The sequence below is a fragment of the Argopecten irradians genome, chromosome 6 (genome assembly GCF_041381155.1).
Source record: "Argopecten irradians isolate NY chromosome 6, Ai_NY, whole genome shotgun sequence".
NCBI classification, from domain to species: Eukaryota; Metazoa; Mollusca; class Bivalvia; order Pectinida; family Pectinidae; genus Argopecten; species Argopecten irradians.
The window spans coordinates 41,745,933-41,760,114 of NC_091139.1; the positions used below are offsets into that span (position 1 = coordinate 41,745,933).

Consider the following 14,182-nt stretch of genomic DNA (forward strand, 5'->3'; position numbering starts at 1 on the left):
TTAGTCGACGTACTCGTCCCACTCGGTGATTGCCTCTGACACAATCTGCATTCCGTCCACAAACTTGGTGGTGGTAACCTTGTTGGTCCTTCTACGAGGCTGAGCAGTTGTCTGAGTACTGATGCTTCGTCGATCACCCTGGCTTTCCATACACTTATCCACAGTACCCCTGGTACCATCCTGTGTAGGTTCAGCGGGAGCGGACACCGATGCTACCGATCCCTTACTGCTACAAAATGTATCCTTTTCCCCTAACACAGCCGGACTGAGGAGAGAAATCAACGATTCCTTCGGCAAGAAACCGCCCCCTTCATTGGTTTTGCAGCGTTTAGGAGCCGACACAGGCATGGGACGCGTGGGCTTCGAGAAAGTCCTACCAATCTCAAGATCCCTTGACTCATGATCAGTTCCACTTACAGCACCCGTGAACTGCGGCAAGGAACCTGGATCCGTCCGGAGCCAATCACTATCATCTCCTGTGTCGTCCTTTGGCGAGGGACCGTGCCTCCGTGCCACATGTCGGTTTAACAGGATCTGTCTTGCGGTGGCGAAGTCACAGTGTGGGCACTCAAACTGCTTCTTCTCCCTGGTCTCTTTCCCGCACATTATCAGATGAGTTTCCCAAGCCTCCTGTGTTCCAAACCTTGCGAAGCACAGTGGACAGGCCATGCCAGGTTTCCTCTTTGTAACCTTGGTGTTTGGCATTCTCGCTGAAAGTATACGAAAGCGAAATTAGTTACATATTGATTTCCAGAATTATACATGGTTATGTACAGGTATTTAACAATCTTCTGCCACCTATCTACAGAACATAGTCAGAAAGCCACCCAGGTTTCCTAGTATTTCTCCCTGACCTAGTACACTCCTCGACAACTTCAAACCCCGGGCCCTTGTCTGGACACTCGATTTCATCAGTGTCACTCATGACCGACTTGTCATTATCACCTTCCCAAAACCCTTGTCCAACAGCTGTATCTTGACTACCTTGGACAGAACCTTGTCCAACAGCTGGTTCCCCTAGTCCCTGAGACTTACATCTCTTGAGTCTATCAACATGGACTACCAGGATCTTTCCCTCGCCACGGCGAACCTTGTAGGTGACCTCGGACAACTTTGAAACAATAGTGTATGGTCCTTTCCAAAAGCTCATGAGCTTTGGAGATTTACCCACTTTCCTCATAGGAAAATACACATACACCATGTCACCCTGTTCAAACTTATCCCACTGAAGTTTTGAGTCATGGTACCGCTTTTGCCTCTGTACGGACTGTTTCGTGAAAGCACGCGTTTGTCTATGTGCCTCTTCCAACCTTTCACGTAATTGCCAAGCCCACTCACTCCGAAGAACATCCCTGGCTTCCTCTGGCAACTCGTAGATCAGACTTAAGGGTGTGGATACTTCCCTCCCAAACATTAACATGTTTGGAGAGAACCCTGTGGTTTCGTGTATAGCAGAGCGATATGCCATCAGTACATATGGCAAATGGCTGTCCCAATCTTTTTGATGATCTTGGACATATGCACTCAACATCTGCTGCAGTGTTTGGTTAAATCGCTCAACCATCCCGTCTGATTTTGGATGAAACGCTGTGGTGCGGGTTTTCCTAGTACCGAGTAACTTGCACATTTCTTGAAAGAGGGTACTCTCATATTGCCTACCCTGGTCGGAATGTAAGGTGTCAGGTACACCGAATCTGGCAATAAACTCTTCGACTATCAATGTCGCCACGGTAGCTGATTCCATGTTATGCATAGGGTATGCCTCGGTCCACTTTGAGAAGTAGTCAGCTACAACGAGGATATATCTGTTACCCTTTCCTGTTTCTGGCAATGGGCCCATAATGTCGGTTGCTATCCTCTCCATCGGATATCCGGTCTCCTCAGTTTGCATAGGAGCCTGTCTCTTTGTCCTTTCCTTGCGACAAGCGCACTTCTGACACCCAGAGACATACTGGCGAACATCTTGCTGCAACCCAGTCCAGTAAAAGTTTTGGCGTATCCGACCTAGTGTCTTGGTTACTCCCAAATGACCAGAGGTTTTACTGTCGTGGCAATCCTCTACGATATTCCTCCGGCTAGACATTGGTACCACCACTTGATAAGAGGAATCTTTTTTTTCCTTCCAGACTCTGCACAAAACACCGTTTTTGATAGTTAGTATATCCCATTGTGCCCACAAAGACCTGAGTACCCGGCTTTGTCCCTTGACCTTAACAAAGCTTGGGCGCTTCCCTTCCTTAATCCATGTTTTTATTAACATGATGTCAGGGTCTTTGTCCTGCAGATCTCCCAGAGTCTCTTCCTGTTTAACATGGTTTGACCCATTAGCATTCACGGTGTTTACCTTGTCCAATATTTTCGGCTGGTAGCCACATTGTCTGCAGGGAATCCGGCTCAATGCATCAGCATTTGCATGTTGTTTACCAGGGCGATGGCGAATCTCTATGTCCTGTGAACTTATCACCTGTATCCACCTTGCGACCTGTCCTTCAGGGTTTTTAGTTTCCAATAACCACCTGAGTGCACTGTGATCTGTCCGAACAACACATTTGTGTTTGTACAGGTAATGTCTGAAGTATTTCAGAAAGACTACGACGGCTAACAGCTCTTTGCGTGTCACGCAGTACTTCCGTTCTGCCTTGGTAAGCGTCCTGCTTGCGTAGGCAATGACTTTTTCCTTGCCATCTATGGTCTGTGACAATACAGCTCCGATCCCAAACTGACTGGCATCTGTGTCCAAAATAAATGGCATTGCAAAGTTTGGGTGTGCCAGGATTGGTGCCGTAGCAAGTCGTTCCTTTAAGCTGTCAAATGCCATTTGACAGTCTTCTGTCCACACGAAGTCGGTTCCTTTCTCCGTGAGATGTATCAGAGGTCTTGCTATCACTGAAAACCTTTCAATGAACCGCCTGTAATAGCTACACAGGCCTAAAAATGACCTGACCTCGGTGACGTCCACTGGAATAGGCCATTCCTTGACCGACCTTACCTTGTCCGGGTCAGTAGACACCCCGTCACCTGATATCACATATCCAAGGAAATGTACACTATGTTGGAATAGATGACACTTCTTTGCCTTTAATTTTAGTCCCGCCTTTTGTATTCTCGCGAATACCCTGTCCATGTTCTCCAAAGCCTCTTCAAATGTTCTCCCAAAGATCACCACATCATCAATATACACCAGGCAAATGTCCCAGGCCAATCCAGATAGAACCGTGTCCATCAGTCTTTCAAACGTAGCTGGACTGTTGCATAAACCGAAGGGCATAACGTTGAATTCGTAAAGTCCTTTGCGTGTTGCAAATGCCGTTTTCGGTTTGTCCGCCTGCTCCATCTCCACTTGCCAAAAGCCTGAGAACAGGTCAATGGTTGAGAACCATTTACTGCCAGACAACCGATCTAGCGTGTCATCCACCCTTGGTAAAGGGTATGCGTCTTTGACTGTTAACTTGTTAAGCAACCTGTAATCCACGCAGAACCTCATGGTACCATCACTTTTCTCCACCAGGACAACTCCTGATGACCAGGGACTGGTTGAAGGTGAAATTACACCTCTCTCCAACATGCTATCAACCTCCCTGTCTACTTCCTCCGCAGCATGGTGTGGGAGACGACGCGGTGGTTGTTTGACTGGTTTCCTATCCTGCGTGTCAATGGTATGTTTGATTATATTTGTCCGACCAAGGTCCTTGTCTGAGCTTGCAAATAAAGAGGAATATTTCAGTAAAAGAGCTCTAGCTTGTTCCTTCTCCGATTCTTTGAGATTCTCCGAGGTCCTTTTGTACAAATCTTCCAGGTGCTTAGGTAACTCATTGCATTGCTTCCCTGTTCCCTTGTCAACAGTATCCAACACTTTCGCAATAGGGCTAAGTGTTGCCACAAATGAATGTTTGTATATTCGTTGGGTATCCGTTGTAGGGTTAAGTAGCCTTATGGGAACAGTAGAACCGGACCTGACCAGAGTTCTTGCAACAATACCCCGTCCTGAAGCTAAGAATTTGTCGCTGGACTCTATCATGCATTCCTGTTCAGGTAACAGTTCGACAGTTTGATAATGGACCTTGCCTTCACATATTATTTCAGACCTTGGGGGTAGACTCACTGTGTCACTCATACACACCCTTAAGCATCCTAGTGACCCTTCAAGCTGTAGTGACTTTTCTTGGCCTACAATGGTCAACTTTTGTTTGGCTACATCCACTACACTTCCGCTATCTTTCAGGAAGTCCAATCCAAGAATCCCTTGTATTGAAATATCTACGACTACAACTGTGCATGCCGCGTGATACTCGTCTATTTTGAAAGTAAACTTTCCTTTCCCTTTGACGTTTAACCTTTCTCCATTTGCTGCTACTATCTTCTGATACACAGGTTCCAATGTTACCTGTTGCTCACTGGAGATAGACTTGTAAAAGTCTTCAGACATGAGACTTACTGTAGCTCCTGTGTCCACCAGCATTTTTGCACTTAGTCCATTAACACTAACGTCCACAAATAAACCACTTTCGCTGATTACTGGTTTGTCTTCAGATACACCCTGTGCATGAAGTACTGTAGGAGTATTCTTACTATGTGCATTGTTACTTTCTCCCGTTGTAGACTGTTCGCCTTTTGCCACGGGTAAAGGAGACTTTTTATTTTCCTTGCAGTCTCTCTTAAAATGTCCTGTTTTGCCACATTTGTAGCATCTTGATCCCTCACGTGGATCGCGTTTTGACCAGGTGTTCTTCTTATTACCTGTATTACCACCTGTCCTTGTCTTGGATTCTCGCAGCTCTTTTATCTCCTTCTCCATGTTGGAGATTGACTCTTTAACTGAGGACATGAATATCTCCAGTTCACCTGGTAAATCCTTTTCTGCATAGCTCTCAGAACATTGTGCCTGCCGTACATATCCTTTACTACTACTTCGGCGTTCTTTGTCAGCTCTGGTAAAAGCTTCTATTTCCACAGCGAGTGCCACAGCTTCGTTAAGTGTCTTTGGTCGGGACTGCTGGACCCTTAACCTCATATCAAAGTCAATGAGGGCATCGACGAAGTGATCCCTAGAAATCATTTCCGCTATGTCCCTTGTTGCCGTGGGGTATGCTAAATGTGTTAAGCGTTTTATCCCTTCACCTAACTCCGGTAATGTTTCCGAGGTCTTCAGTCTCCGTTCCCTCAGCATAGAGCGATACAGTTCTGTTTGGTTATATGGCGCAAAACGTGATTCCAGTGCCTCTGTGAGTTTTGCATAACTGTGTTTATCACCACTTTGCAGATTCCCCAGTACTGTTTGTGCCTGGCTTCTAAGGGACGCAGCCAAATACAGACCCTTCTGCATGTCGTTCCATGAATTAATCTGTGCACAAGCCTCGAAATGTGCCTTATAGTCAATCCATGATCCAGTACCATCAAACGTTGCTGGCTTGATATGCGACTTGCTTTGTGTAAATCCATCAGTCCTTGTTTGACCTATGTTATTATCCTGCGTATGCCGTGTGTTTGCATCCATGGCATGATCACCACGTCCATCTCGTTGTCGAGATCGTCCAAGTGCATAGGCACTGTGTACTGATGTACCCTTGTACATATCCCCAATATCCGCCATACGACTGAGTCTCGGCATCTCGCCATGAACACTTCCCCCAGGACTAGAGTATAACACCGCATTGTCCTCTTGTGTTCCATAAGTCTTCCGGTTAACCGACCCTCGAAATGGTATGTCGATATGTGGCGTACTGCTACTGATAGGACCTAAGTTCGTCCTCATGGTTGATACACCCGAGTCCCTTACCGTAACCTCGTCATCAACCTTCCTATTCGTAGACAATTCATGGCTGAGTTGCGCCACCTCCTCTTCTAGCCTACTAATTTCCTGAGTCATATCCATATTAAAGCAATGAAATACTAATTACCAAAAGAAACAACTGGATATCACACAAATATCACAAATAACAGCTATCTGTATACTAGGTATCAAAATACCTGTTCAACAATTTGAATCTAACATAAAACACAGATGTATAAACAACCCCAATCCGACCGCTTGCCACCAGAAATTGTGTAACGTGTTTGAGTTCGTACCAGGTCTTTTCCTGGGTTGGGGTGTTGGCGGTAGCAAATATATACAAAGGAACCGCTGGTCTACCTTGACCAACACATAACAAATCCCTATGACATGTGAACAAAGAAAGAAACATGCACTGTGTACCTCACAGTTACTCAATGAACAACATACAGATAGAAAGAAATATGTACTAAGTGATCAAACAACAATAGCCTACTATACACTGTGCCAGCACTCTGTACCTATGCACCCTGTACTGCTGTGTACTCTGTATCTGTTAACCATGTACACCTATGCACCCTGTACTCTGTGACGTGCACCTTGTACCCTTATACCCTGTACCCTGTGCCTGTGCACCCTGTACTGGTATGTATCATGTGCCTGTGCACCCTGTACTGGTATGTCCCCTGTGTCTGTGCACCCTGTACACTTACACACCCTGTACCCTGTACCTGTGCACCCTGTACTGGTATGTACCCTGTGTCTGTGCACCCTGTACACTTACACACCCTGTACCCAGTACCTGTGCACCCTGTACTGGTATGTACCCTGTGCCTATGCACCCTGTACTCCTTTACACCATGTACCCTGTGCCTGTGCACCCTGTACACTTATCCTCAGTACTCTTAGCACCTGGTATGCCTTGGGGGTATTACTGGATTTACCTTTGTTATTGCGTCAGCGCTATATATAGTAGTATCCACTTGAAAAGCTGGAGCAGGAATGATGCTGGGGAGCTGGGTTCTCCACTTTTATAGTCAGCATCAACCAATCAGATTTCAGCCAATCAGAATGCACCATTGCATTATACTCAAGCCAAGCTGATACTGTTGATCAACCGAACCAGTGCTGATATAAGTAGGTTATGGTCTTCAAATGAACCATTCAGCTATATATACAAAATAACTTAACTGTGGGCGACCTATTTCTGTCACAATACGATGGACGACAGACGACGACGGACAAAAGGCGACTAGAATAGGTCACTTGAGACTTCTTCAGGTGACCTAACAAGGGGCCAAAAGGGCCTGTATCTCTCACCTGGTTTTTTTAGTAATACATTGTAATAACAAAGACCCCATCCCTCAGGCCCCCGGGGGGTCAGCTCCATCATTTGTACAATTTTGAATCTCAGACCTATAAGAATACTACCATATGCATCATGAGTGCTATCCCATTCTTAGTTTCAGATAAGAAGTCGTTTACATGGAAATAGCCAAATTGACCCCTTTTGGTCCCACCCCTGTTGCTATATATCCAATGCTTAGTTTCAGAGTAGAAGTCGTTCATATAGAAATGGCCAAATTGACCCCTTTTCACCCGCCCCTCAGGCCCCCTGGGGGGTTCAGCCCTATGATTTGTACAATTTTTAATCCCCACCCTATATCGATGCTACCATTGCATTATGAGTGCTGTCCCATGCTTAGTTTCAGAAAAGTAGTCGTTTATATGGAAATAGCCAAATTGACCCCGCCCCCTCAGGGGTTTGTCCCATCATTTGTACAATTTTGAATCCCCACCCTTTAAGGATGCTACCATTGCTAATGGGTGCTATTCCATGCTTAGTTCCAGAGAAGAAGTTGTTTCTATAAAAATAGCCAAATTGACCCCTTTTGGTCCCACCCCTAAGCCAGATCATTCGTACTGTTTTCAGTCAGTACTCCATAGGGATGGTACCAGTCAAATTTTGTTAAATTCAGACCAGCGGTTATGGAGAAGTAAATTGTTGACGAACAGACAGACACCTGACTCCGCAGTATCACATAAGATCACCTTGATCCTTCGGACCAGGTGACCTGATAACACTTAGTCAGGACCATTTTTGTGTTATTTTAGGCAAGGTTCAGCCCCTAAAACTTGGCATGTTATTAAATGAACCTGACATAACAAAATTAACAAAACAAACCAAAACCTTAAATTCTCTGTTCAATGAATTCAATACTTGTTTACCATATTCAACCCTAAAAGCACCCACCTTCCCTTTTTGAGGCTCAATCTCATGAAAATTGCATATCATCTTTTCCATAATTTAAGATGAACCATTGTTCTTTAGTAGAATACTTCCACAAATTGATTTATAGATTTTTAAAATCACTTTTGTGAAAGATTATTCCTATTAAGCCGTCAATCATTTATCTTCAATTTTATGCACCATGGGTCGAATATGGTTCACAACACCTATATAAGACATGGGTACATCAAGGTGATTTGTATTATAAAGCATTAAAGCATGGATAAAAGAATAAACAATTTGTTTGATTCAGCAACATAAAGCCTTTTTATTTCATTCAAACAAAAGCAAATTTAATCAAATCTCCCAACAAGTCACTTTTAGATTAAGTGGTCATGAGTTATATCTCTTTGACAATACCTACAGAACACCGAAATTCTACAGAACTGAAAGTTACCTTGTATTTACCTGTAGAAACATGACTATTTACCTGTAGAACCATGACTATTTACCTGTAGAACCATGACTATTAACCTATAGAACCATGACTATTTACCTGTAGAACCATGACTATTTACCTGTAGAACCATGACTATTTACCTGTAGAACCATGACTATATACCTATAGAACCATGACTATTTACCTGTAGAACCATGACTATTTACCTGAACCATGACTATTTACCTGTAGAACCATGACTATTTACCTGTAGAACCATGCAGTCGTCCCTGGTTCCCGAGTCTGGACAATCAGTACTGTGTGTCACAGCAGTAGGGGGAACAAGTCACACATTGATAAACTAATACACAAAATACCATGCGTAATTACTCTTGTTTCTAAATGATTTTGTTTTGTTATGTTTTCACATAAACTTCAAATATCCAGAGAGCTTATGAACCAACAATGGTCTAACCTATCACAGAAATATATCTCTTTTTACATTACATAAATGTAGGGCTGAATTTCATGTTTGTGACCCCCTTTTGAGGAAACATTTTCCCACATTTTTACAAGAGTAGCTGAACTTTACCAGTGCTTTGTTCAGTAGTATTATAAATACTGCACAACCTGTTCATTCTGAGCTGCCTACCAACTAATTCTGAGTTTGTATACAAGGTTTTAGCTGCGATAAACATAGCCTTACCAAGTGAACATTACAATTACAAAATGTATTACAGTTATTTAACAGCATGAAGCAGTACAATTTCACAATTACTTCTGTATGATCCATATATTGAAAGCTTCAATGGCATTATGACCATGAGAATCATCTGTCTTTACTTTAATATAACATCAAACAAAGCAAACTAAATATCAATTCAGACAAAATTACAATATTTCCCCTACAAAGAATGTAGGAGATTCAGTCTTAGATTCTACAATATTTTCACTTCAATGAACATGGAAGATCATCCACACTCTTTTCAGATTGTACATTTTGTACAAATGTCTTGACTGTAACATGTAAGTAGAAGATTTAGTAACAATTTTGAACTTCCTGACCAGTTTTCCATTTTTCTCATTCTATGGTTCATTTCATCTTTGTTATTCTGTGGTTCTGTATCTTGAAATACTGACGGATGATGAACAAACACAGCTCACGTAATAAATAAATGGTCAACTGAATTCTATTTTCACGACTTTTTCTCTGTACTAGACTGTGCATTGTCTGAAGAATTAAACAGTCCCGAGAACCAGTTCATAATTGTGAATCCCTGTCTCATAAAAAACACATGTGTTCTGTCCTTAAATGCACCGAATGAGTCGTACGCTGGTCTAACATCCAGAATGGAGAACCGAAAATTTTTGTCCACCTCACCGCCATCGTAATAGTCAATAATGTAGCGAACATCCTTCCCACACCTATCCACTATCCAGTCGTGTCTGTCAAATGGCAACTCATAACTGTAGAAAATAGAAAAGATACTTTATATCATCTAGACTGTTAATCTTGTTTTGTTAACAGGGGTTTTCCTTCTATTAAAATGAAATATTTGGAGTACATTTTTATAATTATATAATCCTGTATAGCAAACCTTAAATGTTCAGGTACATTTAAAACTTTGAAATATTTGTCATTTCAAAATGCTACATAAATATTCTGACTCAATTTATTCATGAATTGATGAACCTGATGATGTATTATGATGTCAAATATCAAAGCTTGTTACCAAAAACACAGCTTCATTTACATACAGTCAAACCTGTCTTAGTGACCACCTCAGTATAAAGATCACCTGCTTAATAAGACCACTTTCTTAGTGTCCCAAATGATCAACTTCAAATCAATTTATTCTATGTATGAAGACCGCTTGGCTATAAACACCATTTTTCCTCAGTCCATTGGGTGGTCTTTATAGACAGGTTTGAATGTATGTATTTTTAACATTGGAAGAAATTTCTTTTAGAGAATTCCAATACAAAAATTGTTAAAGCTATTTTACTACCATTTCAATGGTCAACAGATGTTTTTGTACTGTGCCACTATTATTTATAACAGAGGATCTTACATGAGTGACTATGTGATATGAAATTTATTAAACAAATTCAATAATTTAATATGCCTTGAGCCTTTAGGCAAGTGGCATATCAGATTATTTAACAAATTTGATAAATTTCATATCATATAATCACGAGTGTAAGATTCTATTTATCACATAATTTTAAATAATAGAAATATAAGTAAAACTTAAGCTTTCGTCTCTATATGAACACTAGAAATCCGGTTCGGATGTGACATTTCCGTCTACTGAGACAATCATGCGACGTCATATATATTTATGACAAGGCCGTATAACATGGCTGGTCAGGCTAGTTATGTGATAAAAATACTTTTTTCTCACAACCCTCAATAAGTGAACATTATTATGTAATACTTTGTTCCTCTGACTTAATCAAATATATGTATTAATTTTGATTAAGCTAATCCTTACCCCATCCAACTCCTAATTTTGGCTCTAGGAGAATATTCTGTAGCTTTGCCTCCAAATTTCTTCAATGCTGGTTTAGAGCACTCTCTGTACAGAAAAGAAAATTTAAGTTAAACATATATCACAAATTGTAAATATCATTAACATCATCAAACACATTGTGTGACTTTTTCCAGATGCTTGATGTTACTTGCATGTTTTATTCAAAATATTTTACTAGGTATTAAAACCCCTTGCTGAAAATCATTTACCATTATTTCAGCATCATAGTAAGCAATATAAGTAAATATCAGAATCGGACAAGGCAGTACACTCTGAGAGCTGTGATTGTCAGGATTTTACCTCTTATTGTTGTAAATCATTCTGATCAAATACACGACACGCCTGTATTCATCCCAGAGCTGAAACATTATTTCAGACTTAGGATCACCCAATGTTAATCACACCTGGGTCTGCTGCACAGTTTGTTAGGTAAATATGGTTACCGGTAATTTACAATTACAAATTACATTGATGAGATTTTACCTAGCGTGTAGAGCCTCCCACTTGAGGACCTCCTGCCAGCCCTGTTCGTTGTTAGCATTGTGAATTTTGATGATGTCGGTCATGTCCTTGGCTCCTATGTCGTCTTCTTTCCATCTCCATCCTATAACATAGGTAATTATTGTCAGACTTTTATACAATTTAATTTTTATTTGTCTTCATACTAAATCTTGCTTTCTGCATTATAAAAACAAAATTCTGAGAAAGGTTGCGAAACCCAGACGTTATCATAACGTCACAATATATTAGAGACCTTGTCATTGGAATTGTACAGTTAAACATACCTCATTTTATCAAATAGTTTACAAAATTAATCATATCAAGCATTGATGTCACTTTTTGTAAAAAAAAAATCATTTGGTTTTGCAAAAACATTGGTTTGCAAACTGTGTTAATGCGCCTCGCAGATTCTCACAAAATTTGAAAAAACAGTGATATCAATGCTTACAATGTAAATGGAAACCCTGGGTATCACAAAAATTTCAATAACTAACATAGTCGAGCATTTATTGTGTAACAACTGGTTGAATAAGTGGACCAAGGGACATAACTCAAAGGAAAATTAATGTCAATCTCTGTACTTGTAATTAGATAGGTGGAGATTGTCCCCTCATATTTGTCCCCCATCCTTCCACCTTTCCCTTTTTTTGCCATCTTTATTCCTAAAATATCTTTAAAAATATTATCTTGTCTATATAAATTGTATTTTGAATTTGTGAGTAAATCATGTTTCATAAACAAAATAGAAATTGATGTATAGGGAGTATATTGAATATATATATTTTTTGTTGTTGATATGTTTACAAGGTAATGACCAGTAAGGATAGTGCTGATTAAACACAAACCTTTCCTCAACATTGCATTCCAAAACATCTGTTCTGATGGGTAAACCCAGTTCTCATTGCCACCTGCTTTAGGAATGCTAGAAGTGATTCTATCCTTGTCCAAGGGAAAAGGTTGATCTGGTGCTGGACGCTGGTTGGGGGGTGGCATCTGTCAAAACAATACAATGGACAAGTTATGTCATGCATTTTTATGTTATAACATTGATTTAATACCCAGTCATTTTCAATTTCGAAATCACTGACATAGATAAAAACAAACTGCACAGAAAAATTTGAACTTTTACCTAAGATTGCCAGATTAGTAGGTAGATTTATATTGAATATTTACTGTTATGAAGGAAAATGTTTGATCAAGATTTACAATATTTTCAGGTTTTCATCATCCTGTTAACAAGTTCAATATGTTATTTATTTAGTAACTGATGACTTTGTTTATTCTTTTATGCAATGTACAACAAATTTCAAAAATATATATTTATTAAATCTTTATTGTTACATTATAGAAGTTGAAAAAAAGAAGAATTAATATGGAGAAACTTTTCTTTATTTACCATATTCGATGGATCAATGTCATCAGATGTGTTTGTCTGTCCCTCACCACCTCCCTGATGCATTGGACATTCACTTGGATAACTCTTTGGGGCGTCGACTTTACTTTTAGCATCTCCGGCACCCTTGTTATGCATTGGACATTCACTGGGGTAACTCTTAGGGGTGTCAATTTTATCATCACCCTTGGAAATAATATTAGAATTCACATCTTTTTCTCCAGCACTCTTACTGTGCATGGGACATTCTGCAGGTGGGGATACAGCATTGTTTGGTTCCTTTGGTGAAACAGGGGTAGAGCTGCTCCCTCCCATTGTGGACAGCTATCAGGTGACCAGTTAAAATTCCAACCCAGTACCCTTAAAGAAAATAAAAATAATAGGTCATAATTAACAGCTGAAAATAATTTCATAAAAGAGTGGAGAAATAGTCGATTGGAGGGAAATAAAACTATGCACAAAATTAACATTTGCTTACATAATTTACCAATGATCACTCTATATAAATCATACTGTAATTATGAAACTTAATTGCATAAGCCAGACTGAAAATTTGAAGATCTAGGCCTAATATAAATAATAAGAAAAATAAGATACAGAAACACTTCTTTTCTGGAATCATTGTAATATAATATCTTAATTTTAACAATCAATGTATATACGACGTTGAGTTGGAGAGACTTTATTCAAGTAACCGCAACCCATTTATTTATATAACTATTGTAGAGTTGTACAGCAACGAGTCCCTGTGATCACAGGAGTTTGACGTTCTGTCAATAATATATAGTATACATATATAAAAAAATTATATAGTATATAGGGGTATTTTTATATATGTATACTATATATTATTGACAGAACGTCAAACTCCTTTGCTGTGATTTATTTTTTACGTACGTACTTTTAGATTTTAGCTATTAGGACATATTTTTTAATCGCTGATGTTAACTAGATATAATCTATCACTTGATTAAAAACCGCTTTTAACGCATCCATAGGCCTACATCAATGAAGATCATTCAAAAATACTTTAATTCAGTCTTCTGCAAGTCTCAGACTCTTGTGTAATCAAACTGACAAGCACAGTCGCGAGCCGGTGACTGCACGTTTACTGAAAAAGTGCTATTATTCGTTCATGTGTAAATGTCTAAAAAAGCAGTGGACATAATAATCACTTACCTGACAATTTTTTCCTGTAAAATTACCTATGAGCGAACCATGATCAGTGATGATCCTTCAGTTGACTTTGGGTTTCACAACGTGTTATTTCAAACTTCCGTTACTGTAAAAATATGCGCGTGAATGATGCGCATAA

The 14,182-nt window shown here is 40.0% G+C and overlaps 2 protein-coding genes across 2 annotated transcripts; both read right to left on the reverse strand.

The window, feature by feature from the left end:
• On the reverse strand, positions 1-6,975 carry LOC138326360 (uncharacterized). The gene is made up of 2 exons (XM_069272474.1): positions 6,715-6,975; positions 1-710 (listed from the first exon to the last, which is right to left on the reverse strand). The coding sequence occupies exon 2, from the start codon at positions 703-705 to the stop codon at positions 1-3; it is 705 nt and encodes a 234-aa protein (XP_069128575.1). The 5' UTR covers positions 706-710; positions 6,715-6,975.
• A 1,330-nt stretch (positions 6,976-8,305) lies between these two features.
• Positions 8,306-14,178, reverse strand: LOC138325928 (holocytochrome c-type synthase-like). The gene is made up of 6 exons (XM_069271951.1): positions 14,047-14,178; positions 12,871-13,227; positions 12,320-12,467; positions 11,457-11,577; positions 10,935-11,018; positions 8,306-9,906 (listed from the first exon to the last, which is right to left on the reverse strand). Exons 2-6 carry the CDS (start codon positions 13,180-13,182, stop codon positions 9,636-9,638), a joined length of 936 nt encoding a protein of 311 aa, XP_069128052.1. The 5' UTR covers positions 13,183-13,227; positions 14,047-14,178; the 3' UTR covers positions 8,306-9,635.
• Positions 14,179-14,182: the final 4 nt, after the last annotated feature.